Source organism: Camelus ferus, chromosome 4, assembly GCF_009834535.1.
Source record: "Camelus ferus isolate YT-003-E chromosome 4, BCGSAC_Cfer_1.0, whole genome shotgun sequence".
NCBI lineage: Eukaryota > Metazoa > Chordata > Mammalia > Artiodactyla > Camelidae > Camelus > Camelus ferus.
In genome coordinates, this window is record NC_045699.1 from 7699437 (window position 1) to 7727062 (window position 27626).

Genomic DNA, 27626 nt, shown 5'->3' on the forward strand with positions numbered 1-27626 from the left:
TGCCCACTATCACCACTCCTATTCAACACAGTCTTGGAAGTCCTAGCCACAGCAATCGGGCAAGAGAGAGAAATAAAAGGGATCCAAATTGGAAAAGAAGAGGTAAAAGTGTCACTATATGCCAATGACATGTTACTATATAAAGAAAACCCTAAAAGGTCCACACAAAAAGCACTAGAGCTGATCGAAGAATTCAGCAAGGTAGCAGGTTACAAGATTGATGTTCAAAAATCAGTTGCATTTCTTTACACTAATGATGAATCAACAGAAAAAGTAAAGAAACAATCCCCTTTAAAACAGCACCCAAAGTAATAAAAAACCTAGGAATAAATCTAACCAAGGAGGTGAAAGAATTATACACAGAAAACTATAAACCACTGATGATGGAAATTAAAGAAGACTTTAAAAAATGGAAAGATATCCCATACTCCTGGATTGGAAGAATCAATACTGTTAAAATGGTCACACTGTCCAAGGCAATCTACAGATTTAATGCAATCCCTATCAAATTACCCAGGACATATTTCACAGAACTAGAACAAATCATAATAAAATTTATATGCAACCACAGAAGACCTAGAATTGCCAAAGCATTACTGAAGAGAAAGAAAGAGGCTGGAGGAATAACTCTCCCAGACTTCAGACAATACTACAGAGCTACAGTCATCAAGACAGCATGGTACTGGTACAAAAACAGACATATAGACCAACAGAACAGAACAGAGAGCCCAGAAATGAACCCACAAACTTTGGGTCAACTAATCTTTGACAAAGGAGGCAAGAATATACAATGGAATAAAGACAAGTCTCTTCAGCAAATGGCACTGGGAAAACTGGAAAGCAGCACGTAAATCAGTGAAGCTAGAACACTCCCTTACACCATACACAAAAATAAACTCAAAATGGATCTAAGACTTAAACATAAGACAAGATACAATAAACCTCTTAGAAGGAAACATCGGCAAAATATTATCTCACATACATCTCAAAAATGTTCTCCTAGGGCAGTCTATCCAAGCAACAGAAATAAAAGCAAGAATAAACAAATGGGACCTAATTAAACCTCCAAGCTTCTGGACAGCAAAGGAAACCATAAATAAAACAAAAAGACAACCTACGGAATGGGAGAAAATTTTTGCAAATGAAACCAACAAAGGCTTGATCTCCAGAATATATAAGCAGCTCATACAACTTAAAAAGAAAACAAAAACAAAAACAAAACCAAAAACAAAACCCAATCCAAAAACGGGCAAAAGACCTAAATAAGCAATTCTCCAAGGAAGAAATACAAATGATCAATAGGTACATGAAAAAATGCTCAATATCACTAATTACCAGAGAAATGCAAATCAAAACTACAATGAGGTTATCACCTCACACCAGTCAGAATGGCCATCATTCAAAAGTCCACAAATGACAAATGCTGCAGAGGCTGTGGAGAAAAGGGAACCCTCCTACACTGCTGGTGGGAATGCAGTTTGGTGCAGCCACTGTGGAAAACAGTATGGAGATTCCTCAAAAGACTAGGAATAGACTTACCATATGACCCAGGAATCCCACTCCTGGACATGTATCCAGAAGGAACCCTACTTCAAAATGATACCTGCACCCCAATGTTCATAGCAGCACTATTTACAATAGCCAAGACACGGAAACAGCCTAAATGTCCATCAACAGATGACTGGATAAAGAAGATGTGGTATATTTATACAATGGAATACTACTCAGCCATAAAAACCGACAACATAACGCCATTTGCAGCAACATGGATGTTCCTGGAGAATGTCATTCTAAGTGAAGTAAGCCAGAAAGAGAAAGAAAAATACCATATGCGATCACTCATATGTGGTATCTAAAAAAAAAAAAAAAAATAAACACAAAATGGAAACAGACTCATGGACATAGAGTACAGACTTGTGGTTGCCAAGGGGTGGGGGGCGGGAAGGGACAGACTGGGATTTCAAAATGTCGAACAGATAAACAAGATTACACTGTATAGCACAGGGAAATATATACAAGATCTTGTGGTAGCTCACAGCGAAAAAAAAAATGTAACAATGAATATATGTATGTTCATGTATAACTGAAAGGTTGTGCTCTACACTGGAATTTGACACAACATTGTAAAATGACTATTACTCAATAAAAAGATGTTAAAAAAAAATGAATGGAAGCCCCTTTGGTCATCAGAACCAGGAGATCCGGGTCCCATGCTCCTGTAAGCAGCCACAAAAGCTGGGATGCAAACATATGTACAAGTTCTTTCCAGGCAGATACTGGTGATTTGGAGTGGGCTGGAGGGAGAAGCCAAACAAGGTGTCCTCTGGTTTCCTTGGTCTCTGGGGAGGATTGCAGCCAGCCCCTAGTGCCCACTAAATTAGAAACTTGGCCCTTAGCAGCTTTTAAAGTATACAGATAAATCTCTTTCAAAGAAAGACTGCGAGATGGGCAATTCTGCCTGCTTCCTCTGAGCTGATCCCTGTGGGAGGTGGACAGCCACAGCAAGTGACTGCATTTCCATTATGAACTGCTCCTTTGGTTGCAATCGTTCTACAGGTCTCACAGACACAAGCCTCATTGGCTTTGAGAGCTGGTGTTCTGGAAGCCTATCACGGCAGAAGGAGTCAAAGTTGGGACGCTAGATGTAGGGTCCAAAGCCTTCACTCCTCAGACAGAACCTGAGAGTTGGGGGTTCTCTTCCAATTGTATAGTGCTGTGTCAGGGGTGAGGTCTATGACAAGTGTGTCTGTCTTTCCTACTCCTTTTGATGTGGGTATTTCCTTTCAATGTGTAGAAGTTACCCAACTAGTTTCTGAATCTCTTTTAGAGGGAAGTGCTCCAGGTGTAGCTATACATTCAGTTTGTCCATGGGAGAAAGGGAAGCTTAGAAGCTTCCTACATCACCACCTTGGTCAATCTCATCCCTAGTTCCTTTTAGTAGACAATGGTCTTTAGGAAGCAAGATCTAGATGTTAAGTCTGCTCACTGCTATTAGGACATACAAATATGTTTACATACATGCACACTCACATTCAAATATATGCATATTTACATGTACACTTATTTCTATATCGACCTATATATATTTGAAACCATGAACTTATACCCATACCTTTAATTTAATCCAATATCACAGAGTTCAATCTCATTTTCTCCCTTTCTAGAAATTAGTGTAAGTTAGCTCCCCAAGTCTAAGAAAATGGCAAAGCATAATTCTCAATACATTTACGTATATGATCAATTCTGTAGCATGCAACCAATATTTGTATTAGTTTCTAGGACTGCTGTAACAAATTACCACAAATGTGGTGACATACATTTATTCTCTCTCAGTTCTGGAGGCCAAAGTTTAACACCAGTTTCACTTAGCTGAAATTAAGGTATTGGCAGGGCTGCACTCCTGAAGATTCGAAGGTAAAATCTGTTCCTTGCCTCTTCCAGGATGTTGGAATTCCTTGGCTTACAGCTGCATCATGCCCATTTCTACCTCTGTCATCACATTACCTTTTCCTCTTCTGTGTGTGTTCAATCTCCCTCTGCCTCTCTTTTAAGGAGGACATTTAGGATATTTAGGGCCTACCCAGATAACCTAAGATTATCTCCTCATAGAAAGATTCTTACTTTTAATCACATCTAGAAAGAACTTTTTCCAAATAAAGTAACAATTACATATTCTGAGAATTAGGATCTTGATTTCTTTGGGGCTATATTCAGCCTATTACAATCTCCTATCACTGACATCTTCCTCCTCATACAGATGTGCTCTGACCTTACTTAGGTTCCCACATGCCAAGCCACTATGACCCACATTTGGGCTCCTACACCCCATGCCAGGCCATCCTTTTGCAGAGATGACCCCTCACCCCATCTAAGCTCTGAAACCCCATGCCTGGATCCCTTTCTGTATAGATGCCCTTCCTCAACTTGCCTAGGCTGCAACTCCCTGTTCAGAGCCACTTTTCTACTCAAACACCCTCTTCTTGCTGCTTATGCTCTACCATTCTGTGCTGAGCTCTACAGATGCCCTCTTTATTCCATTTGCCATTTGACACCCAGCACCTGGGCACCTTTCAACATGCTAAGGATCTGAAAACCCACACCAGGCCACCTCCATACACAGATGCTCTCCTTACCCTGCATGGTCTCCAACAGCCGTGCACACAGCTGTCTCTATGAATCTACCTCAGGTTCGAGCACCTCGTGCCAGGCCACATTCACAGGAGTATGCCCAGCTCACCCTGCCTGAGCGCCCACAAGCCTGCTTTTAGGCTCTGAAACCACACACCAGGCTGCTCTCCCATAAACACACTATCCTCACCCTGCCTAGGCTCCTGACACACAGTACCAAGTTGTTCCCATGGGGTTACCTTCCTGATCCCTGCTTAGGCTCAGGCACTCCAAGCCCAACTGCTTTCCTATGTAGGTGCCCCCCTCACCTCGCTTGGTGAGTAACAAATCTAGCCAGGCTGCCCATTCGTGACGACGCCCTCCTCAAGCCACTCAGCTCTAAAATTTTGTTGCAGGCCAACTCTCTGCAGATGCTGTCCTCACACTCCTATTACAGGCATACCTCATTTTATTGCACCCTGCAATACTTGTGTCAAGCCACTCCTATCCCCTACTTGTTGGGTCAGGCTCCAACATCCTGTCCTAGTACAGATGTCCATCTTGTGCAGTCCTACTTCATGGCTAAAGACTGAATTTTCTTCAAGCACAGAAGGAATTAAGAGCAAGCAGCAAGTCTTAGTTTTGTTCCCATGTAATAGAAATATATGCTTCTGCTTCCTTTGGTAATGCTTTTGATTTTATCCTTCACTAGAGTTTACTTTGTTTGGTATATTTTCTTTCTGATAATTAAGAAGTTTTATTTTATTAATTTTATAGCAATAAGCTTATTACTATCTCTACAGTTCAGTATCTTCAGACAGGTAACTATTAATCTCCTTACCCATGGAAAACACTGGTAATGTCAAAGACCTCCTTCCACCTCTGTTTGCTCATCAAATTGGAACTGTTATCTTATCTTAACCATCATCAGTTACCCTTATATGCTGAAATATACCTCTAAATAGATTTATCAACTCTAATCAGTATCTATGGACCCTCGCAATATAAAATCAGTCTTCTTTCCCTCTTGACTTTTACTATATGACTACTTTTATATTGCCAAGGCTCATGACACTTACATTATATTTAGTAAAATCAACTTCCATAGCTGTTTTAACTGTAGCTCAGTAACAAAATGGATTTAATGCTCATTGCTTATCCTTTCTGCCAAATCGTTTCCATTTATGTCCCACTAAGCTGAATTTTATTCATGAATTCTAATCTGCACCCCTACACCAGGAAAGTCATAGGAAAAATACTTCCTGAGTCCTTGCAAATTTAAAAATACTTGTCTGAGTGTCACTTAAGTGATAGCTTGGATGGACATAAAATTGGGTCACAGTTCTTTAACTGAGGACTTTTAGATACTGTTTCACTACTTTCTGTGTTGAATGCTGATGTGAAAAACTATAATGCCAGGCTGCACAAATAACTAACCAGGTTATCTCTAACTATTAATAATTCCTTATCTATTTTTCCTAGACTACATTATAGCATTCCAATTAAATCTACAGATTTAACCATATTTGCTTTTTTTCCTAATACTTCAAATATTTTTGTTCACTTCCATTTTGCTTAGTTTTTCCCTTAGTTCTGATCTCCACACCTTTTACAGCTTTTTCAGCAATGCTTAGCATACTTTTTGCTATTTTTAATTCTGTCTTCACTTTCAGGATTTTTCTCTCCTTTCCTGAACTCTGCCTGCTCACCTCTACTCTGTTATTCATTATTTCTGCCTTTGGTCCTAATATTTCTGCTTTGTGCTCTTGTTTTATAGAGGTCAGTTTATTTTTTAATAAATTTTTTGAAATCTTGAAAAAATGTTTCTGATCTGTGGTTTTCATCTGTCTTTTGTTTTTCTTATTTTTGTTCAATATTTTCCTGGAATATTTGTGTGCAAACACTGTGCAGTTTCTTCTTTGATTATTACATCATTTGAAGAATGCTTTCTGAGCCAGTTATTTGGGTGAGGTGCTAAAACAGCACTCTAGACTAGGAAGCCTCACTGACTTGCATTTAAGCCACATGTGATATGCCTGTGCAAGTAGGCAAGAGAAGTTACTTTTCTATCTCCTTTACTGACAAAGATTACCAGTTACTAAGCTGTTAACATGTATAGCAACTCATCTCTCTTCCATAAGTAACAAAAATAAAACATTTGTGTAGTTTCTGGTAGAGCCCCACGTCCTCTGCCTCTCCAGGATATTAATCAAGAAGGTTCCACGGCCAGCTTGTATGCCTCCCTCTTAGTTGTTATTCCCCAAGAATCCCTGGTCTGGTCCTGCAAGTTATGTCAACCACTTTGGAGAGTACGGTGCTTTTGATGGTTTACTTATGTTAACACCAAGAAAATTTTGCAAGTCATTCTTAATGTTTTCCCTCATCTGGGTCCTACTGCTACAGTGTTTGGCTGCCCTTCTTTTTAGGTTACAAGAGTTTCCTATTTTTTTAAGCAGTGGGGAGGATTCCGTTTCTCATATTCCTTATAGCTTTCAATTGGAAAGCAAATTGAAGCAGGCAGCAAAGACATCTACTGTATCATACAAAACTCAGAAGTCCTTTAGCTTACACATACCCCTCACATATGTGAGGGTGTATGCTTTCTTTTTGGAAAAAGAAAATGTTTTAATTAAAAGAGTAAACTCATCTCAGGTTTCCAGCACTAGCACATCATGGCATAGGCCTCTCTAACGGTGGTGATTTCAAAAGGAAGCCCGCTCCCACCTCTCCTGCACACTGCCAAACCAGCTAATGAAGTCAGCTGAGCTGAGCTGAGGCAGCATTTCTGCTTCAGCAACAAGTTCAGCCCCCAGGAGATTAAAGATACAATATTATCAGACAATATATCATCACAACTCTAAATTACATTTTAATCTACTTTTACTTCACACTAATTTTTAATTTCTTTACTCAGTCATAAATGCATGCCAATCAAGAATCAAATAACCAAACAAGGTTTTTACTAAAACAACCTTTTGCCCTCCCTTCTCCCCTCAATTTCATTATTACTCTTTTCCCAGAGACAATCTCTTCCACTTCTACTTAGCTATTTCTTTTGGTATTTACCTCCATATCACCAAATAACAAGCTAATAGTGCTATTTACTTCGTATTTTTTCAGTTTTACATGTGATCTGACTTACTCCTCCATCTTCAAAAGGAGATGACATGTGTTAAAGGAGACACTGAAAAAATATGAAGTAGCACTATAAGCATGTACAAATTAAATGCATATATATACGCTTTTGTCCTCTCATCTCCAAAACAGTTAGATTAGAATTTTGGTTAATATCAATGTTCAGCACCATTATGATTAAGTAAATTACATTCACATCTGGGCCATGGATAACTTTTTATGAAGTAAGATCTACTTTCATATATGTTCTGAAATTAATCACTGTCTCACTTTGTGTCTGCTTTGTTTATATGTACTTAACACTTAATTCAACTCCAAATCGTTTGCCAATTCCCTAAATCTCTTCTTCCTACATTAAAGAGAATTCTATCAAGGCTTAATTTCCAGAATATATAAATAGCTCATACAACTTAATAACAAAAAGCAAACAACCCAATCCAAAAATGGCCTGAAGACCTAAACAAGCAATTCTCTAATGAAGATAAGTAAATGGTCAATAGGCACATGAATAAATGCTCGATATAGCTAATTATCAGAGAAATGCAAATCAAAACTACAATGAAGTATCACCTCACACCAGTCAGAATGGCCATCATTAAAAACGATAAATGCTGGAAAGGGTGTGGAGAAAAGGGAACCCTCCTACACTGCTGGTGGGAATGTAGTTTGGTGCAGCCATTATTGAAAACAGTATGGAGATTCCTTAAAAGACTAAAATTAGAGTCACCCTATGATCCAGCAATCCCACTCCTAGGCATATATCTGGAAGGAACTCTAACTCAAAAAGATACATGCACCCCAATGTTCATAGCAGAACTACTTACAATAGCCAAGACATGGAATCAATCTAAATGTCCACTGACAGATGACTGGATAAAGAAGTTGTGGTATATTTATACAATGGAATACGACTCAGCCATAAAAAAATTAATGCCATTTACAGCATCATTGATGGACCCGTGGACTAACACACTAAATGAAGTAAGCCAGAAAGAAAGAAAAATACTATATGATATCACTCATATGTAGAAATCTAAGAAAAAGAAAAAAAGGACACTAATGAAGTCATCTACAAAAGAAACAGACTCGCTGACATAGTAAATAAACCATCTTACCGTCACTGGGGAAAGGGAGTGGGAAGGGATAAGGTGGTAGTTTGAGATTTGCAAATGTTAACCATTACATATAAAAATAGATTAAAAAACAAATTTCTTCTTTATAGCACAGAGAACTATATTCAGTATCTTGTAATAACCTTTAATGAAAAAGAATATGAAAATGAATATTTGTATGTATGTGTATGACTGGGACATTATGCTGTACACCAGAAACTGACACATTGTAACTGACTATGCTTCAATTAAAAAAAAATAATAAATATGTATATATAACTGAGTCACTATGCTGTATATCAGAAATTAACACAACACTGTAAGTCAACTATATGTCAATTTTAAAAAAAGAGCTGAATTATGGGGGAAAAAGGAGAACTGTATCTATTTTATGGGTGACAACAGATCTTATATCTACTTAGTTACCCTAGAACCTTGTGACTTTCCTCAATCTATGCTCAGATAGACGGTATCTCATGATCCTGCTGCACCATCACCCTGGGATTTCCTTCATTATTCTCTTAATGCTGGTTCTTATATTCCTTATACCCCATGCTTTCCTTTATCTTAGTTACTTTCCCTTTGTTTTAATGGAGCACATTCCAGTAGCATCTTGAAAAACTTTTCGGAGATCAATTTCATAATTCTCTTTCCTTACAATTAAATGATAGTTTTAGAACAAGATTCAAGATTAGAAATCATTCTTCCCCCAAATTCTGAAAACATTGGTCCACTGATTTTCTTTTCATCTCAACTCTGAGATACAACTAACATACCATACAATTTATCTACTAAAACTGTACAGTGTAATAGTTTTTTTTTTTAAAGTATATTCAGAGTTGTAAAAACCACCATAATGAAATACAGAACATTTTCATCACCTCAAGAAGAAACTCCGTATTCATTAGCAGTCCTTCCTCCCATCTTCCTCCAGCCCTAGGCAACCACTGATCTACTGACTTGCCTATTCTGGACATTTTATATAAAATGAAAATCATATAACATATGATCTTTTGTGACTGTTTTTTTCTACCTGTTTTCAAGGTCCATCCATGTTTTAGCAGATACCAGTACTTCATTTAATTGCCAAATACTTCTCTACTGCATGGATACACAACATTTTATTCATCCGTTCATCTGCTGAGGGACATTTGGGTTGCTTCCACCTTTTGACTACTATGAATAATAGTGCTGTGAGCATACTGTACAACTGTTTGTGTGGATACAATGTTTCCATTTCTCTTGGGTGTGTGTATATATATATATATCTAGTATTAAAATGGTTGGATCATGTAATAAATCTAGTTATATCTTTTGAGACACTACAAGACTGCTTTCCAAAGTAGTTGCATTATTTTACATTCCCATCAGCAGTGTAAGTTTCTCCATAACCTCACCAACACTTGGTACTGGGTTTTTGATTACAGCTATCTAGTGGGTGGGAAGTTGTATCTTTTCATTCTGATTTGCACTTCCTATGGCACATCTATCTTTTCACAGGCTTATTGACCATTTGTAAATCTTTTTCAGAGAAATGTCTAACTTAGATCCCCTGCTTGTTTTTTCATTTTTAAATTGATTCTTAAGGTTTATGTCTAGGTTTTAGAGTTTCATATTTTTAGTTCTTGTATCACTCATCCATTTTGAGCTGACATTTGTATATGATGTGAGGCGGGGGTCGGAGAGAGAGTGATCAACTTCATTCTCTTGCATGTGGTTATCCAGTTGTCCCAGTGTCATTTGTTGAAAATACTTTCCTTTCCCCACTGAACTGCCTTGACACTCATGTCAAATATCGAATGCCCATAAACACGTGAGATCATTTTTGGATTTCCATATTTATTTCACTAATCTATGACGATCTTTACCCCAGTACCAAACTGTCTTGATTAGTGTCGCTCTGTGGTTAAGTTTTAAAATCAGAAAATGTGACTCCTTCAATTTTGTTCTTTGCTCCACTGATTTCTAGCTTCCATTCCTGCTGTTGAAAAGTTACATGACATTCTGTCTTGACTCTGTGTATACAACTTTTTTATCTCTTTCAAATCTCTTAGAATCTTCTATTTTCCCCACTGTTCTTGACATTTCATGATGATATTATGCCTTGGCAACAGTCTACTTTCATCCTGGTTGTGCTGGGTAGCTCTTTATTGGTCCTTTTAACCTGGGTATTTGCTTCATTTGATTCTAGGAACTTTTCTTAAGTGATCTTCTTCTCTTCTATTTTCTGATCTCTATTTCTGGACCAACTTTTATTAGTTTATCCTTCATTTACCTTATTATTTATCCTTATTAGATAATGGATCTTCTGCACTTATCCTGTAATATCCTTACCTTTTTTCTCTTTATTTTCCACCTTTTCATTTCTTACTTTACTTTCCCTAAGATTTCTTTAACTTTGTGTCATATATATATATATTTATGATTTCTGCTCTTACATTTTGAATCTCAAAGAATATATTCTTTTTCCTTTTTTTTTATAACATCCTATTTTTGTTTTACATACTCATTGATTTTTTTTCTTCATTTTTTTAAAGGCATTTTGTTTGCTTGCCTATTTTGTTCTATTTTTCAGTTTAAAGATTTCCACCCATGACTGTACATTCAAGTTTGAAACTGGAGGACCAAAAACCTCATTAAGAGCTCTGTGAATACAGATTAGGCTTTCCCACCAAATCATTTTATCATAGGAACTGCTAATACCAGTAAATTGAGATTTTGCTGATGTTTTTCTCTACCTCTTGGGCTTGCCAGATTTCCCTAAGAGTCTTCCAAACTCTGAAGTGGAGTGCAAGAGCCAGGCTGCCCTGTTTTGGAAGCTGAAGAAGGGAGGGGAAAAGGCTAGAGCTTGGCATGGTGTATGTGTGTTGTGTGTGTGCGGGGGGGTTCTGGAGGAGGATATGGATATTCCAATAATCAGTATTTAAATGACCACTTAGCTTCCCCATAACATGTACCATTCAACAGTGCCTGGTATCTCCTCAGTCCAGAATCTCTCTGTTCCCCTATTCCAGAGGATACACTTTTTATATTGTGAGGCTCAGGAATGTAGGGAGGAAATCTCTGCTTTCAAACAGACTTTCAACCAGTTATCATGTTATCACCATAATTCTCATTCTCATTTTCAGAGGTACCTGGTATACTAAAAATGAGGCTCTTCAGAGGATCTGCTGTACAACTGGATTGTATCTTTTATTTTTTAATTTTTAAATTTTGACTTTCCCTGTGAGTGGTTAAGAATTCAGTTATTAGGGGACACACGGCTCAATGTCCTTCTGTTCTCTAGCTTCTAAAATTCTGCTGCTATTGTCTTCTTTCCCTGTCTTTTTCCTCTTTATTGATTAAACCTAATGTTTTAAAAACCCAAACACTTCTTCATTGTTTATTAAGGTTTCAGAAGGTAGATACATGTGTTCAATCTACTATTTGAATCAGACATCTTTTAATTTACTTTAAAAGGATGACAAGTCCTCTTGAAACTGAATGTCAGATTTGAAGATATACTTCAAAAGTACCTACCAATTTCAAGCAACGTAAGTCTAAATAAATTTTTCATTTCCATTAGCAACTGTTAAAGATGCCTGCATTCTAAAGAGTAAACTATAACTAATCCACAGATAACTATAAAAGAATATGGGAGACAGAAATAAAATTTGACAAATGGAACCTGGAAAGTCTCAATGGACGAGATGATCTGAACTTCATTTTGAAGAATGGATTAGAATTCCAGACACATAAAAAGAAGTACAGAATTCACAAGCAATAAAACAGCATAAGCAAAGACAAGATGCAACATGTGCTTCACTGGATCCTCTTCCTCCCTTGTTTTTTCAACAAAGATCTAACCCAAAGTCCTGATCCACCAAGACCTGAGTAATCACATCCACAGTTTCAATTTCAATTAGCACTTAACATGAAAATGATTCCAAAACCTGCTCTTCCATCCATTCTTCAGAGCAAAATATTTACTTTACTAGTAGACTGCTTCATGTCACCACATCAAAGAATCCTATTCGTTATACCTGAGATGCTTTTCTAAAGCATCTCCTGTCCCCAAACCATTTCTGCCTCCTTCATCTTCAAGACATCACATCCAGTGAGTAAACCCACCAGCAAGTAATCCTTGAATTAAGTTTGATTCTTCCTACTTTCTCCCTTTACACCACTGTTTCCAAGTTCCCATCGATTATATACCTTTTTAGTGAGAAGCTAAAATTAATGTTCAGCAATTTCAAGCTTTACACAGTCATTTTGTCACTAGCTGGAGTAGTAATAATATTAAGAAGGCAAAATGAATAATCTCAGACCAAAACCAATCTGCATTATTGCTTTACCATCATTCTTCTTAGAATAGACATTATTGGGAAGGCATTCACTTTTTTATTATCGAACTACTTAGCTTTATGCTTAAGTTGGATAAATAAAAAGTTAAATTAAGCTAGTTTAAAGATATTAAATAGAAAACTAAGAAAAGTACACCCTGAATTTAAAACTTCACTTACTTAAAATTTCACTTGCTTAGTTGAAAGATCACATTTTTAAAGTTCATTCAAGCCAACTTAATGCAAACCATCTTCCTGGCTCTTACTCAAGAGCAGACTATAAAATCAGAGACACAGTTGAGAATATACATACAGGCTTTTTTTTTTTCTTAAAGTGCTGACTGATCTGAACTATAGGAAAGTCAAAAACCACATGGGCAACCAATGACCCAATATCCTTAATTACAGACCAGAACATTCCTCAGTAGTCAGGATATGGCAAAAAAAAAAGCATCAGAATCAATTCACTTGGAAGATTCTTGTTTTGCAACACTAATATCTTGTTGATACATAAATAAATTACTCTGAAGCAATGTGTTATACAGCAGTTTTTATAAAGTATTCTTGCACTAGATTTCAAAGTATTAAAAAGTTTACCTCTCTGTAAACATGTACAAGATCGCCTGCTATGCATAAAAACCTTTTTTTAATGTCCCATGTTTATAAGATGTCACCTAGTCTTTCCTTCTCCTGGGGAATCTGAGAACATGCTAATAAATTAATAATGAATTTATAAGTTCAATATAATTACTAGAAACATGAAGATTATGATAATATTGATTTCTTAAACCAAATTACCTTTTGGACTGCTCTGCTACCTAATGTTTGAGTAAGAAAAAAATTCATGAGGAGGGGAATACCACAATTTTTGTCCCAAAAAGGAGAGGAGTGAAAAAGGAACAGAGTGCAAATCGATAAAAGCTGGACTTCCTGGTAAAAGGAGACCAAGAACTGCAAGACGCTAATTTTAAGAATATAAATATCATCTCATTTTAATGAGTTTTAAGGGTAACCAAAATTGCTATATATTATCTAAAAAATTAACTTAGTTGCAGCTTTTACAGTACATTATTCCTTTTATTTTAAGGTATATTTCATAAATAAAATCTACTGAATATCAGCAATGTGCCAAGCTCTGTAGAGATACACAAAGAATAGGATTCTACTAAAAATCTCACAGAAAGACAAAAGGTAAACTATAATATGATATACTAAAAAAAATATAACAGAGGCATGTACGAGTGCAATGAGGCTGCAGAGGGAATTACCTGCCAGTACACAGGGAAGACTGGGTAATGGAGGTGATGATCTCTCAAAGGAGTAAAGGGGAGATGTGAGCAAAGAAAAAAATGATGTACTGCTGATATCACAGTATGATCACTAGACAGGGTAAATATTCAATCCAAACAGTAAGACACAAGAGATGGCCAAATTCTACAGTACTGTTTTTGGTCTAGAATAAATTTAAAAAGAAGGGACCACAAACACTCTACATAAAGTTTACGAAGTAAACAATCCAAGGTCCAGATAGACTGACTTAAATGATATTTAAAAACAAACCAAACACTATATACTCTGGGTGGGAAAGAATAAAAAAAAGAGTAGGAGCAAAACAGACAATTACCTCCTTTTGTAGTATCATTCTGGGCCTGGATGCCATGATGCAATGAATTATGAATGGCAGAAAGAAGATCTGCTGCTTGAACCATCAATTTTTGAGCTTCTGCAACAGCACTGGTCTAGCAAATAAATCACCAAAAACATTCTTACATATTCTTTCACTGAAAGATATACATTAAATAGGAAAATCCTATAAACAATAATGAAGTTAAATGCTTGTAATGACATTGGTTTTCACAAACTATTCACTTAATACAGGATACCCAGATCCTGTTAGAATAGAAGTAATTTTATTTGCCCATATCTATAGCTTGTAGGAGCCATTAAAAAACAAGAGGAAACATTTCTGGTTTATTCTGCTAATCTCATGTTAAAAAAACACAGAGATGCCATCAACTAGAAAATGGGAAACTGTAACATTTCTACTAAGTCATTCATCACGGTGAAATTAAAAAAAAGAAAAACAGGAAAAAACAGAATTACAGAAGGTAGATGGTAAAGGCTGGATCTCCACTCACCACTAACTATTCACAAATTAGTCTGTACTTTACTTGAGTTAGTGCAAATATATACACACACAAAATATTCACCATCTAGGACTTGCTTTTGGTTCTACACAAATCCAAGTTAATCATTTACCTGAATGAAAGAAGAGACCTACTTAAAATTCTCATTTTTACTTTCTCCAATTTACAAAACTACTCAGAAGCAATTTCAGCTTTTATTATTTTATCCACTAATAAGTTATACAAGATATGACTTTTACATCAACAACAGACATGGATATGTTATAGAGCAGAATGTAAAATTCATGTGACTTCTGGAGAAAATCATCAAGGAGACTCCAATGTAAACACACCAAATGCTGAGTAATATATATGTGCGCACATACATTTCAATGGAGAAGTCTCAGAACTACCAAAATAAAGCAATCCATTGAAAACAAAAACACTAAAACAGATTACAGTAAATACCCTTACCTCTTTCTTAGTAAAGGCTATAAGCACTGTCAGTAACACTCGAGTAAATTTCACTCTGCTGAATACTGCTAAACATTGTTGGTGCTAAAAAATAAGAAAGGATTGAAAGTTAAAAGATGCAAAGTCTGTCAAAGAAATTGCATTCTGAAATACAGTGTTTTAGGTCCTAAATCTCACTGTTAATGACTTACTACATTACACCTTCACTTATAGTCTTCGAAATGTCTGAAAACGAGCTCCAGAAAATATAATAAAACAAAGCCTATTCTACTAAAATAGAAATTCAGCATAAAGCTTCTGTGTCAAGGAGACTGATTTTTCCCTAAACCAAGAGCCACATTATTATTTCAAGACTGATTTAATCATCATTTTAAAAAGGACTGATAAAAAGGTGCTTTAGGTAGAGTCAGAAAATTTAGAATCTCAACAAAGGTTTGACAACTTTTGATACTGTGTAGCTTCTTGAATTCTGCCAAGTTTTCGTGAATCATCTGTAAAAAAAATTATTTTTCTTCCTACCTCACAGGAATACTGAAGAGTTTTGAAATCATGTATTTGAAAGAGTTGTATTATAATTCTATCAAAATAAATACAAGGGAAATAAATTCCCTTGCAATGTCCAGTTCTTAAAGAAATACCTTAAAAAGGGCTTCCATAAATTATAACGCAGTTCATAAAACTATAACATTAAGAGGTAGACTTCTCTGATATTATCTACCAGAAAATAAGTTCAATTACTTCTAGTTCAACTTCTGGATCTCTTTCTTCTCCTTGTCGACTTCGAGTACTCTAAAATTTTAAAAAAGGTTAATTAAAACAAACACAAACCTATAAAAGCAGATTATAATTATACAAGGTAAAGCAATAAATTAATTTACTGAGTATATGCAAGAGCCTATTTTGAAGAAAAACAGTTGGAAGAATAAAGCTGTATCATTCATTTTCCTATTAATATTATACACAGGAAGTTCATTTTTATATAAATTATAAAGATCACACAAAGGAATTAAAGGTATAATAAATAATAAATAAAGCACATGGTACAGAGTACTTCTTTCTATTTAAAAGGATCTATTATCTGAAATTCCTGATGCTCTCAAAAAACTAACCTTGTTAAGAAAAAAAAAGTAACTTTTACAAAATCACATTATAAAATTAAAGTCACATGGTAAATAATGATCTGTTTTATACTAAAATGAAAAACATCTGGTTTATACATGTGTAACATGTGGTTGACTATTCTGACAAAATTCCAAAGCAGAACCACAGGAAGATCTGGTAGATCTTGGTTCCAACCTTGGAGCTGCCACTTACTGATGGCATGCCCTTGAGTAAGACTCAAGACAGGTTACTTAACTCTTTTGAGCTATAGTTTCCTCATCTAAAAGTACATTTTATTGCCTAATGCACTGAACAAGTGTAAGCATCAATAAGGCAATAATGTAAAATTGCTTTGACAACCATGCTGCATTGTACAAGTGTAAAAACAGTAGAAACATAATTTTTTCATTTTTAATCTCAATGAGAACAAAAACTTCAGGGTCATCTGGACAAAGGATGTCATTCATCCAGCATTTAGCAGATGTGAGAAACTAGCATTTATTGAGCTCTTCTACTATGTTCTAGACACTGTCTCAACTATTAAAGACACAAAGTGAAGAGACAGTCCTTACCTTTGAGGAATTTAAAACTCTAGACTCTTATGCTAGTTTTAACACAGCACACTAAAATTCTAAAACACTGGCAAAAAATGGAAAAAACTGAAAGGGTTAAATTTTCAACACTTGAAAGTAATATTAATTCATCAGGAACTCCTCTAGCTGTCCTCAAATTCATTACCAAAAAGAGGCACAGCATATATAAAGTTGGTGGTCCTACTTACAGAAGCTATTTGTAAACAGCTAAAGTTAATCTGACATTTAGAAGAATACAAATATCCTATACCAAAGAAAAGAAAAAAATGTATATACCTTTACTCTTCTTTGCATGTCATCCTCCACATCTTTGAGCATGCCTAGAAAGAGAGACAACAATTTTAAAAGGAAACACATCCAAAAGTAAAATTTGTGAATTATCTTTGCAAATGAGTTTACCTGTAACTCGAAGATCTGTCACACTGTTAGCCATTTTAAATCCGTAAGTCATTGACTGAAAATCTTCCTATACAGAAAAACAATAATTAGGCAAAACCTTTCATTATATTTCTTTTACAAAATCAGTATTTGCTAATAAGAAAACACTAACAGGATGTCATCCTAAATGTTGCTATCATGCATCTAAGCTTTCTTTACAGGCATACCCTTAAAACACCATATTCTAATGCTATCTCTGTTCTTAATTTCAATTGCTTGTCCTTAGGCTATTTAAACATACTTGCATTTAATATGTTCATCTGCCAAATAATGCTTATGATAATATCACAAAGTAGTAATTCCCACTTACAAAGAATTCTCACGTTCACAGGTGAACAATAAACATATAATAATTACTATTTGATGATAAGGTTGCAAAATTTAGAGAAGACTTCAAAACTTATTATGCACAGTGTGTGTTGTTTTACACACTGTTAGGCTACAGAGATTGAGCCTTACCAAATAAAATTACTCAAAATGATAGCAAAACCATATTCCCGCTTCAGGTCACTCTAAAGGAAAAAAATGATTCATATATGGATTCCCACTCCCAAAATCATTTAAAACACTGCTGAGACATTAATAAATTAAGTGGTTGCCAGATTCACTACGAAAAGTTTAACATCACCTGGCTGATTTTGATTAAGACATTAGAAGCTCTATTTAAGAGTGTTTCTGCCATATTGACAATTCCTATAAAATGTACATAAAGTCCAATATAATGGAATTGTAGATATTTACAGCAGTGGTTAGAGCTATAGCAAAATTTCTGGACTCTTAACAAAAACCAGTAAGCATGCAATTCATGTCAGGTACTGTATCTTAGAAAGAAATACAAGCAATGCCCCTAGTCTCAAAGAGCTCAGTGGTACTGTATGCCTCACAGGACTGGGTCTTTCAGAAGTCTCAGGTTGTATTAGAGAGTTATAAATTTACCCTATAGGTGAAGTTTATACTCTATCTCTACTTGGACATTAAATAGAATTCTCAAATTTTACATGTCTAAATAGGAACTCTCTTAGCGTTTATCACATTGTTAGAAGGCACCTCCATCTATCCAGTTACTCAGGCTGAAATCCAAGTCCTCTTGTTTTCCCACAAACCATATCAAATCCTTCAGAAAACACTGTAGGATCTATCCTCAAATTCTAATCACCACATCTCACTCCTTTCAGTTATCTCTAGTTCAAAGAGCCACCATCTCTTACTTCTGCAACCGCCTCCAGATAGATCCCCCATTCCACAACTGTCTGCTGTCATTCACTCATCACCAGAAACCAAAGGGACTGTTTTAAGATAAGTCATTTCATGTCACTTTCTACTCAAAACCTTTCAGTAATTTCCTTCCTCACAGTAAAATCCCCAATTCCTTCATGGCCTCTAAGGCCCTCCATCATGTGGCCCTGGTCCCTCCCCTTCAGCCCCGTGTCCCACCTACCACTCATCTCCATGTTCACTGCACTGCAATCATATGGGTCTTCACATTGTCCTCCAAACACATACTCTTCTCAAGGCCCTTGTACCTACTGACCCCCGCCCCAAAATGATCTTCTTAACAAAGCTCCATCCCCTTCTATATTCTAGCCTCTGTCCCAAAATCAATTCCTCATATAGAGGTTTTCCCTGCGCTCTCTCTCTAAAATAGCACCCACCACCACCACCACTCTATATCCCCTCCCCCTGCTTTACTTTCCTTCATAGAATTTATCACCACCTGACATTATACATTTACTTGTTTACTTACACATGGTCTATGTGTCCCAAGGAATGCATAATCCCTGAGCTCAGGACTTTGTTTGATTCACTGCTTTATGTCTAGGGCTTAGCATAGTGCCTGACACAGAGTACTGTTCAGAAACTATCTGTTGGATGAATGATGACCTAGTGCAGGGCAGAAGCCCTTGGTTGTTAATCTCCCTAAGAACATCAGGCTGGCTACAAGATACAGTGGGGAGTGTGCAGACTGCGGCAGACAGGAGAACATAGACTTCACGTGAGAAAGTAGGACACTATTTACCCTATTGCGGCCATGAACAAGTACAGGGCTGGTTTTGGTATGGTTTCCTAGTTTTTCAGAACAAAAACCTAATTTAATGTAAAATTGTCAGAATTTTTTTAATGATAAAAAGTTTTTAAAAATTAAGTATGCTAACACCATGTAGACAAAACCAAAAATTACCTGTGGACTATTTACCAAGCATTTAAGGAAAAGCATTTATCTGGAAGATTATTACAGGTCTGTATAATAAATACAAACCTTAGTAACAAAAATTTGACCTAAATGACTGGAGGACTGAGTAGAGGAGTTGTGCAAACAGATGCTGCCATTAACATATCACTATCCAAACTCTGTGGACTTAAGGAAGACAAAAATCAAAGTGAAACCAGAGAGACCAGATACTAGACACCACCCAATAGTCCAACCAGATGCTGATGGTGATTAGGACTGAGATTATAACTGCAAATGATGAAATCAGAATACATTTAAAAAGTAAAGCCAACATGATGTGCTGAGGAACTGAATATGAGGTAAATTATACAATCAAGGATCACTTTAAGGTTTTTGGCCTGAGCAACCAGTAAATGATGACACCATTTACTGAGATGGGGAAGAGACTGGGAGGAGGAGGTTTAAGGGCAGAAATGGAGTACAATTTTGACTATACTAAATTTGTAATTTCTTTGGTCATCCAAGTGAAGATTTCAGGAAGGTGCCTGCTGGAGTCTGAAAGGCAGAGGAGAAAATCAGGACTAGAGATACAAATTCGGACTTCATCAACTTACATCTGGTATTAAAAGCCACAGAACTAGAGGAAATCAACCTATGGAGAGCCCGAGAGAACTGGAGTGTCTGGAGGAGCAAGCACAGGAAATGGACTAACCAGTGAGAAAGAAAGAAATCCAGGAGACCGTCGTACGAGGAAGGTGAGGAGAAAGTATTTCAAAGAGCGGTCAACTGAGCGCAATGAAGCTGATGGCTGAACAGGGAGGAGTGATGGACAGGGTAAGCTGAATGTCATTAAGGACCTTGCTAACACCAGTTTCTGTGTAGTGGTAGAGAAGAATGTCCAACTGGAGCGGGTGAGAAGAGAATGAAAGAGAAAGTAAAATAAGTATTAACAGCTCATTCAAGGAATTTCTGGTACATACAGGGTAGCAGAGAAATGATGCAGTTATAATGAGCCATGGGATCAAGGGACCTGTGGCGCCTTGTTTTAAATTGAGTGATACTAAAACACGTTTATATGCCAATAAGAATAATCTAGCAGCGAAGGACAGAACAGCAATGCAATACAAAGAAGAGTTACTAACTGCGCAGGCAAGAGGCGACAGACTCGAACACATGGAGGGGCTGAGAGCTTAGACGTCCACAGGGATTTCATTTTAACAAGACAGACGACAGAGTGCGTGGATACCATCACAGGTTAGCACTTGCGACAAGATGACAGCACACTTCTAATTACATCTGATTGTATCTAAATATTCCATTTAGGTAGAAAGCAAGCTGACAGTGACGGTTGGCACCGGAGGTTTGAAAAGTAAAAGATGTGAAAAGTCACCTGGGAGACTGGAAAAGCAAGTTCACTACAGAAGTGTTGTAGGACAGCATTGTCTCTAGTGCTGAGTGCCCGTCTGAGATTTGCAGCCCTAGAATTAAAGTGAGAACAGACACACAGATGTGAATTTTCTCTAGCTGCCTTCTGTTGTTTGGGTGCGAGCAGCAAGTAGGCAAGTGTTGGGGTTTTGCCAGAGAAGTGACACATTATGAGATTAGAGGGGCAACGGAGTTCAGGGTGTTTGAAAAAGAGTGATTTGAGCGCTAACTGGGCCATGGAAATGAAGACACGACAAAAGTAACAGCGAAAAATAAAGCAACAGCACCTCTGAACTGGAGGTCTTTGTGGAACTGAAGGGTAGAAGGAAGAGAGGAATCAAAAGAAGTAGTATTGATCAAAGGACAGTATGCTTGATACCAAGATTTTAGAGGTGAGTAGTTAGTAGGGAAAACTATTTATTCACTCATTCCCAAACCATTTTCTGAGAGCCCTATGGTGGCTGGTACAGGCTAAATACCAGGGAAACAATAGTAAAATGCCATCACTGCCACACACAGCCTACTATCCAGTGAGGGAGTAAGATGCTGTGAAAGATAAAGCCCATGTTCTTTACTACACTTTACAATATCTTTACAATACTACCAAGATACAGCTGCCGAAAGTTACCAGGGGTATTTAGGGTTCTATAAAACACAGCGTTTTAAACAATGCAGCCTTGCAAAGAAATTTAGAATAGTATACAATTACAACTGTAACAGAATACCCAATATCAACATGAATTGAACGTGATTTCACCAAAGCAGTAATCTTTATTACTGTACTAATAATATTCTAATAAAGTAAAACTATTTCAACCCCTTCTAAAACAATCACAATGTATCAGTTGTGATTTATTATTACTTTAAATATTCATTTCATGGATAAAAATACTGTGCATAAAGATTTCAGGGACTCCTGAAATGACCTGATTCATTCAACTAAAATTTGAGTACCTACCACAGACCAGATACTATATAACATAGTTAGGGTACAAGGAAGGGTAAAACATGCACACAGATAATCAGATTAGGTCTTCAAACAGTGTAAATGCCCAGTAAGTGGCTTGTAAGTCACTGCACATGCAGTGGGATCTTACTACTACTGACTACCACCACCACCACCACCACCTAACATTATTAAGTGCTTACTATGTGCCAGGCCCTGTTCTAAACATTTTACTTACATTAACTTCGTTAATCCTCACATTAATGCTCTGAGGTGGGTATTTTCACAAACTACATTTTACAAATGCAGAAACTGAGGCGTAGAAAAGTTAAACTCCCCAAAGCCACAAAGCTAGTAAGTGACAGAGTAAAAACACAAACTTATGGGGTCTCACTCCCCAGAGGCTTTTTAAACTTTTATTCTGAAAAAAAGTCAGATTACAAAAAAATAGTAAAAAGAAATCCCATATTCCCTTCACCCATATTCCCCAATAACATTAAGCCACATTTACTTTATAATTTTCTATTTTTTTCCCTAAAACCTTTGAGAGTAGGTTGCAGACTTTAAACCCCTTTATCTCTAAATACCAGTGTGATTTTTTAAAAGTAAAAAATCATTCTCTTACATATCCACAGTACAATTATCAAGTCAGGAAACCAACATCTCTTTAATCTCTTCCTTTGTCCTTGCCCTTCACACCCTCACATTCAGAACAGTGCAAGCCAGTTATTTTGTGTTTGTCCCTGAATATAGGTTTGTCTTCTATTTCTCCAAAGTTAAATTCAGTTTATGTCATATTTGATAGGAACATCACAGAAGTGATGCTGTGTCCTCCGATCACTGCATCTGGAAGACACTTGGTATTGCATTATCCCATTACTGGTGATGTTAACTCTGGCCACCTGGCTAAGATGGTATCTGCTAAGTTTCCCTACTGCAAACTTATCATTTTAACTTTTGTAATTAATAAATATCTTGTGGGAAGATACACTGAGGCTAGGTACAAATCCTATGTCTCATTATACTTTGGTCTACTAGTTTTAGCATCCTTTGATGATTCTTGCCAGAAGTAATTAATTCAAAACCTGAATGCTCAACATGATGCTATGCAAATAAAAAACAATAAAGTATTCGGTCTATACAGAAATCTATTCTCTATTCTCCATGGGAAAATGCAAGTTGCAAACAAGTCTACCTGATTCCATCATGTAAACATGGGTACGTATCATAGAAAATATCTGGAAAGATACATACCAAATGGATAAAAATGTTTACTCTTTGCCAGGCAAACCAAGAGCTTTTATAGTTTCATTTATTTATTGTTGTATTAGAAATACATTTGGCTGCAAATGAGAGAAAAAACCAACTACAGCAACTTAAATGATGCAGACTTACAGCGTGTCAAATAACATGAACATCAGAATCTTAGAATCCTTCTTTCAGCTCTACCATCCCAAGCTTTTAGATTTTCACATTTGTCACCTCATGTCCACAAAATGAAGCAGTACCTCCAAACATCACATCCGTGTTCAAGGAAAATGACAGCAAGGGTGGACCATACCATTATTGTTCAAACTGGTAGACTACTGAGAGTAAAAGAGGATGCTACTAATATTACACCAGGACAAAAGGTGCCAGGCAGGACTGTTCCATGCACACCAGCTGTGACAGAAGAATACATAAAGGGCAGAGAACAAAACTGAATTCTGTCTGGAGAAGTCAGGAGATTGGGTTCTGAGTTTAAAGGTAAGTAGGACTCTGCTCTAGAGGGTAAGGAGAAAAGGTATAGGAGCCAGAAGGAAAATCCTGTGCACAAGCATGGAATAATGAAAGAAAATAATATACAGGACCAGCTGAAGAATAAAATGCCAGGGGGAGGAGAAAGAGGAGTACAGGCATAATGCTGTCACACATTAACAGACGACAGTATAGTAAACATACTTCAACATGCACTAGGAAACAAAAAAACTCCTGTGACTTGCTATATTGCAGTATTTGCTTTATTGTGGTGGTCTGGAACCATACTTGCAGTATCTCTGAGGTATGCCTGTAATAAATATCACAATGAGGTATCACCTCACACCCACACTCCTAAGAATGATGATCACCAAAATGACATGAGTTAACAAACGCTGGAGAGGATGTGGAGAAAAGGGAATCCCTGTGCACTGCTGGTGGGACTATAAACCAGTTCAGCCACTATCGAGAACATTACGGCAGTTACTCAAAAAATTAAAATTAGAACCTCCATCCAATCCAGCAATTCCATTTATGGGCACACGTATATCCAAAGGAAATGAAAATAGGTAACTAAAGAGACACGCATGCCCATGTTTATGGCAGTGTTATTCACAATAGCTAAGGTATGGAAACAACCTAAGTGACCATCAATGAATGAATGGATAAAGAAGATGTGGTAATATTTATACAATGGGATAATATCCAGTCATAAGAAAAAAAAGAAATTCTGCCATTTGCAACATCACAAATGGACCTTGAGGACATTATGCTAAGTGAGACAAGTCAGAGAAAGACAAACACTGTATGATCTCTCTCATATGTGGAATCTAAAAAAACCAAAATCGTGAAAGCAGAGAGTAAAATGGCTGGGTGTGGGGAAACTGGGGGGATGCTGTTTAACGGTACAAACTTGTAAGTAGTAGGTAAGGCCTGAAGACCTAATATACAGTGCAGCGCTTACAGACAACAAAACTGTACTATAAACATTAAACTTGGTAAGAGACTACGTTTTAATTGTTCCCAGAACCAGAAGAAACGATAATTACGTGATGCAACAGAAGTGATAGCTAATGCTACCATTGCAATCATTCTGCAATATAAATGTATCAAATCAATATGCTGTACGCCTTAAACTTATTTATACAATGCTGTATGCCATATAACTCAATAAAAAAAATAAAAAATAAAAAAATGAGTAACAAAGTTGGGGCCAGATCATGAACACAGTTACCTTAAGGGTTCTGAATTTTATCATGTAGGCAGTAGAAATGCTGGAGTTTAAGTTAGTATTTCCACTGCATCTCTTGAAACCAAACTAAATGACAGTTAAGGAATTAAAAGTTTGATCTCCAAAGGACAAAGAAGACAGAGAGAATGGAAGACAACATTCAAGACCCATAAGGGAATTTTTGGAAGATGCAAAGTAATTGGACAAAAGATAACTGACTCATGCGAGTGAAAAAACCTAAACCAACGCCAATGAAAAGCAAAACCGAAGAAAACATTCAGGAATTAGAGGCATCAGCCACCTCTGAAGGGAAAGATGTGGGGCTACCGGAATAAGAAGCCAAATGTCTAAGAAATGAGCTCTTAGACTCCCATCCTCATCCTGCACAGCAAAGTGATATGCCTGTCATTTTATTCCCAGCACCTGCCACAATGTCTAGCATATGGTGATTAAATCAATATAGGTTTAAGGACAGGCAACATTTTTCTTGTATTTTCTTTTTAGGTTTTACAAACCAAGGGCAAAATGAAGAATATTGAGTAGGTACTTATATAACTATTTAAATGTAACTATTTAAAAGGCAATAAACATTCTTAGTTCAAGGACCATAAAAAACACAGGCAGCAGGGTTGGTCTGCAGGCTGTAGTTTACCAAAGACTTCCTGAGGGTTTAGATTTGGGGTACAGGAGAAACAGAAGAGTTAAGGATAACATCAGGGTTTCTGGTCTGCACAACTAGAAGAAAGGAGTTCCATTTGCGTAGACTGAGGAGACTACAGAAGGAAGAACTTGGAAGCTGGAAGCAAGGGGAAAATCAGCAGCGTCATTTTGGAAATGTTACATTTGACAGCCGAGTGAGAATGCAGAATAGGCAGCCGCATATATGAGCACGAGATTTAGGGAACAGTCTAGGCTGAGAATATAAATTTGGCACTAGCAGGGACAGAATTTAAAAATATGAAACTGCATGAGATCATCAAGAGTATCGATAGAGAAGCAGTGTCAGGACGGAGCCTGAGCCACACCCATGTTTTGAGCCACGTGCCACATAATTACCAACACCTTGAAATGTGACTAATTCAAACTGGGATGTGCTGTGAGTGCAAAATATATACCGGATTAAGAATACTTAGTACAAAAAACATGAACATTTCATTAATATGTTCCCTAAAATATCTGGACCAATTTATGGTATCTCCAACAGCGGACAGAAGTGTCCATTTTATTGCAGTCACAAATTGTCCAAAATTTATATTTGTTAATTTCACAGGCCAAAAAAAAAAAGTTATCTGGTTTTAACACACATTTCTGGACTACTGGTGAGTTGTTTAAAAACTCTTTTCCCATAATTTTATAAGCCACATGCACTTCCTGTTTTGTAAAGTGTTTTGTCTCTTCCCTCACTTCTAAGGTTCAGAGGTAAGCAGAGAATACCCTACAATTAGCCTCTTGCCCAGCTTTACAAATAAGTGGATAGTAATATTATACAAAAAACAGACTGTGCTAATACAATGGGTTAGTGAACTCCTCATTTCCATTCTACTCGGGTCCCATGCAGCCAGGGTCATTAATATTTTTAAACTGATTCTACATTGAAATACTACTTTAGATATATTGTGCTAAATAAATAAAATGTCATTAAAATTAATTTTAATGGTTTAATGCACCCATGGTTACCAGAACATTTAAAATTATATTCCTATTGGATGGTGCTGGTTTAGGGAATGAGATGATAAACAAGAACAACCAGTGAGGTGTGAAACCAGGGATAAAGGACATATTAAAAGCCAAGAAAATAATGTTTCAAATATAATGATCAACTATGTCACAACCTGAATATAAAACAGATAAATGACAAGGCTCTACTGTATAGCACAGGGCACTATATTCAATGCCTTGTAATGGCCTATACTGAAAAAGAATACGGAAAGGAATACATATACACATGTAACTGAATCACTGTGCTGTCCACCAGAAATAAACACAACATTGTGTATCGACTGTATTTCAATTAAAAAAAAATCTTCTGATAGGTCAAGTTTAAGACCAAACATTAACTACGGGATTTAGCAACACTGAGGTCTCTGATGACCATAATGCCAACATTTCGGTGAAACATGGGTTCAAAGCCTGACTGGAGTCGATTCAACAGAGAAAAGAGGAGAGAACCAGAGACAGTGGGTATGGATGCCTGTGAAGGAGACTGGCTGAAAAGAACTGAGATATGAGGCAGAAGCTGAAGGACCAGTTATGTCATGAAGTGGTATTTTTAAGACAGAGGCACGTAAGTAAAGCATGTTTGTATGCTGATGGGAATGATCCAGTAGAGCAGCAAATTCATTATGCAAAGGACACAGGCAAGCCTTGTTGAAGCAGTATCTTTGTATTTAAGACAGAATATGGGATCTAGTGCACAAGTAGAAGGGATCCCTCTTAGAAAGGAGGACAGAAGGTTTTTCTACATAACAGAAGGGCAGCAGGATAGAGGCCACATATGCAGGTAGGTGGAAAGATGGCTTCTATTTATTCAGTGCAATTGGAAGGTAGGTCATTTGCTTCAAGTGAGGATGGTGTTGGAAGTCTGAGAGTGGAGCCAATGCACTAGGGAAATGTAAAGATTGCTAGGGTGCACTCAGGGCCCACCTGCAGACAGTAGTGATGAACTGGAAGTAGGACGCATCAGTGGGAATGTGCTTTTTTCCAGTCACA

The 27626-nt window shown here is 36.8% G+C and overlaps 1 protein-coding gene across 4 annotated transcripts in view; it reads right to left on the reverse strand.

The window, feature by feature from the left end:
• NAA35 (N-alpha-acetyltransferase 35, NatC auxiliary subunit) overlaps positions 1–27626 on the reverse strand; it is an 84732-nt gene that overhangs the window by 33692 nt on the left and 23414 nt on the right. For all 4 annotated transcript variants that reach the window (XM_032477483.1, XM_032477479.1, XM_032477482.1 and 1 more), the window contains exons 7-11: positions 17370–17436; positions 17247–17290; positions 16015–16065; positions 15277–15360; positions 14301–14415 (exon numbers count right to left, since the gene is read on the reverse strand). In XM_032477483.1, the coding sequence (XP_032333374.1) occupies positions 14301–14415; positions 15277–15360; positions 16015–16065; positions 17247–17290; positions 17370–17436 (361 nt within the window). The remainder of the gene's footprint in view (positions 1–14300; positions 14416–15276; positions 15361–16014; positions 16066–17246; positions 17291–17369; positions 17437–27626) is intronic.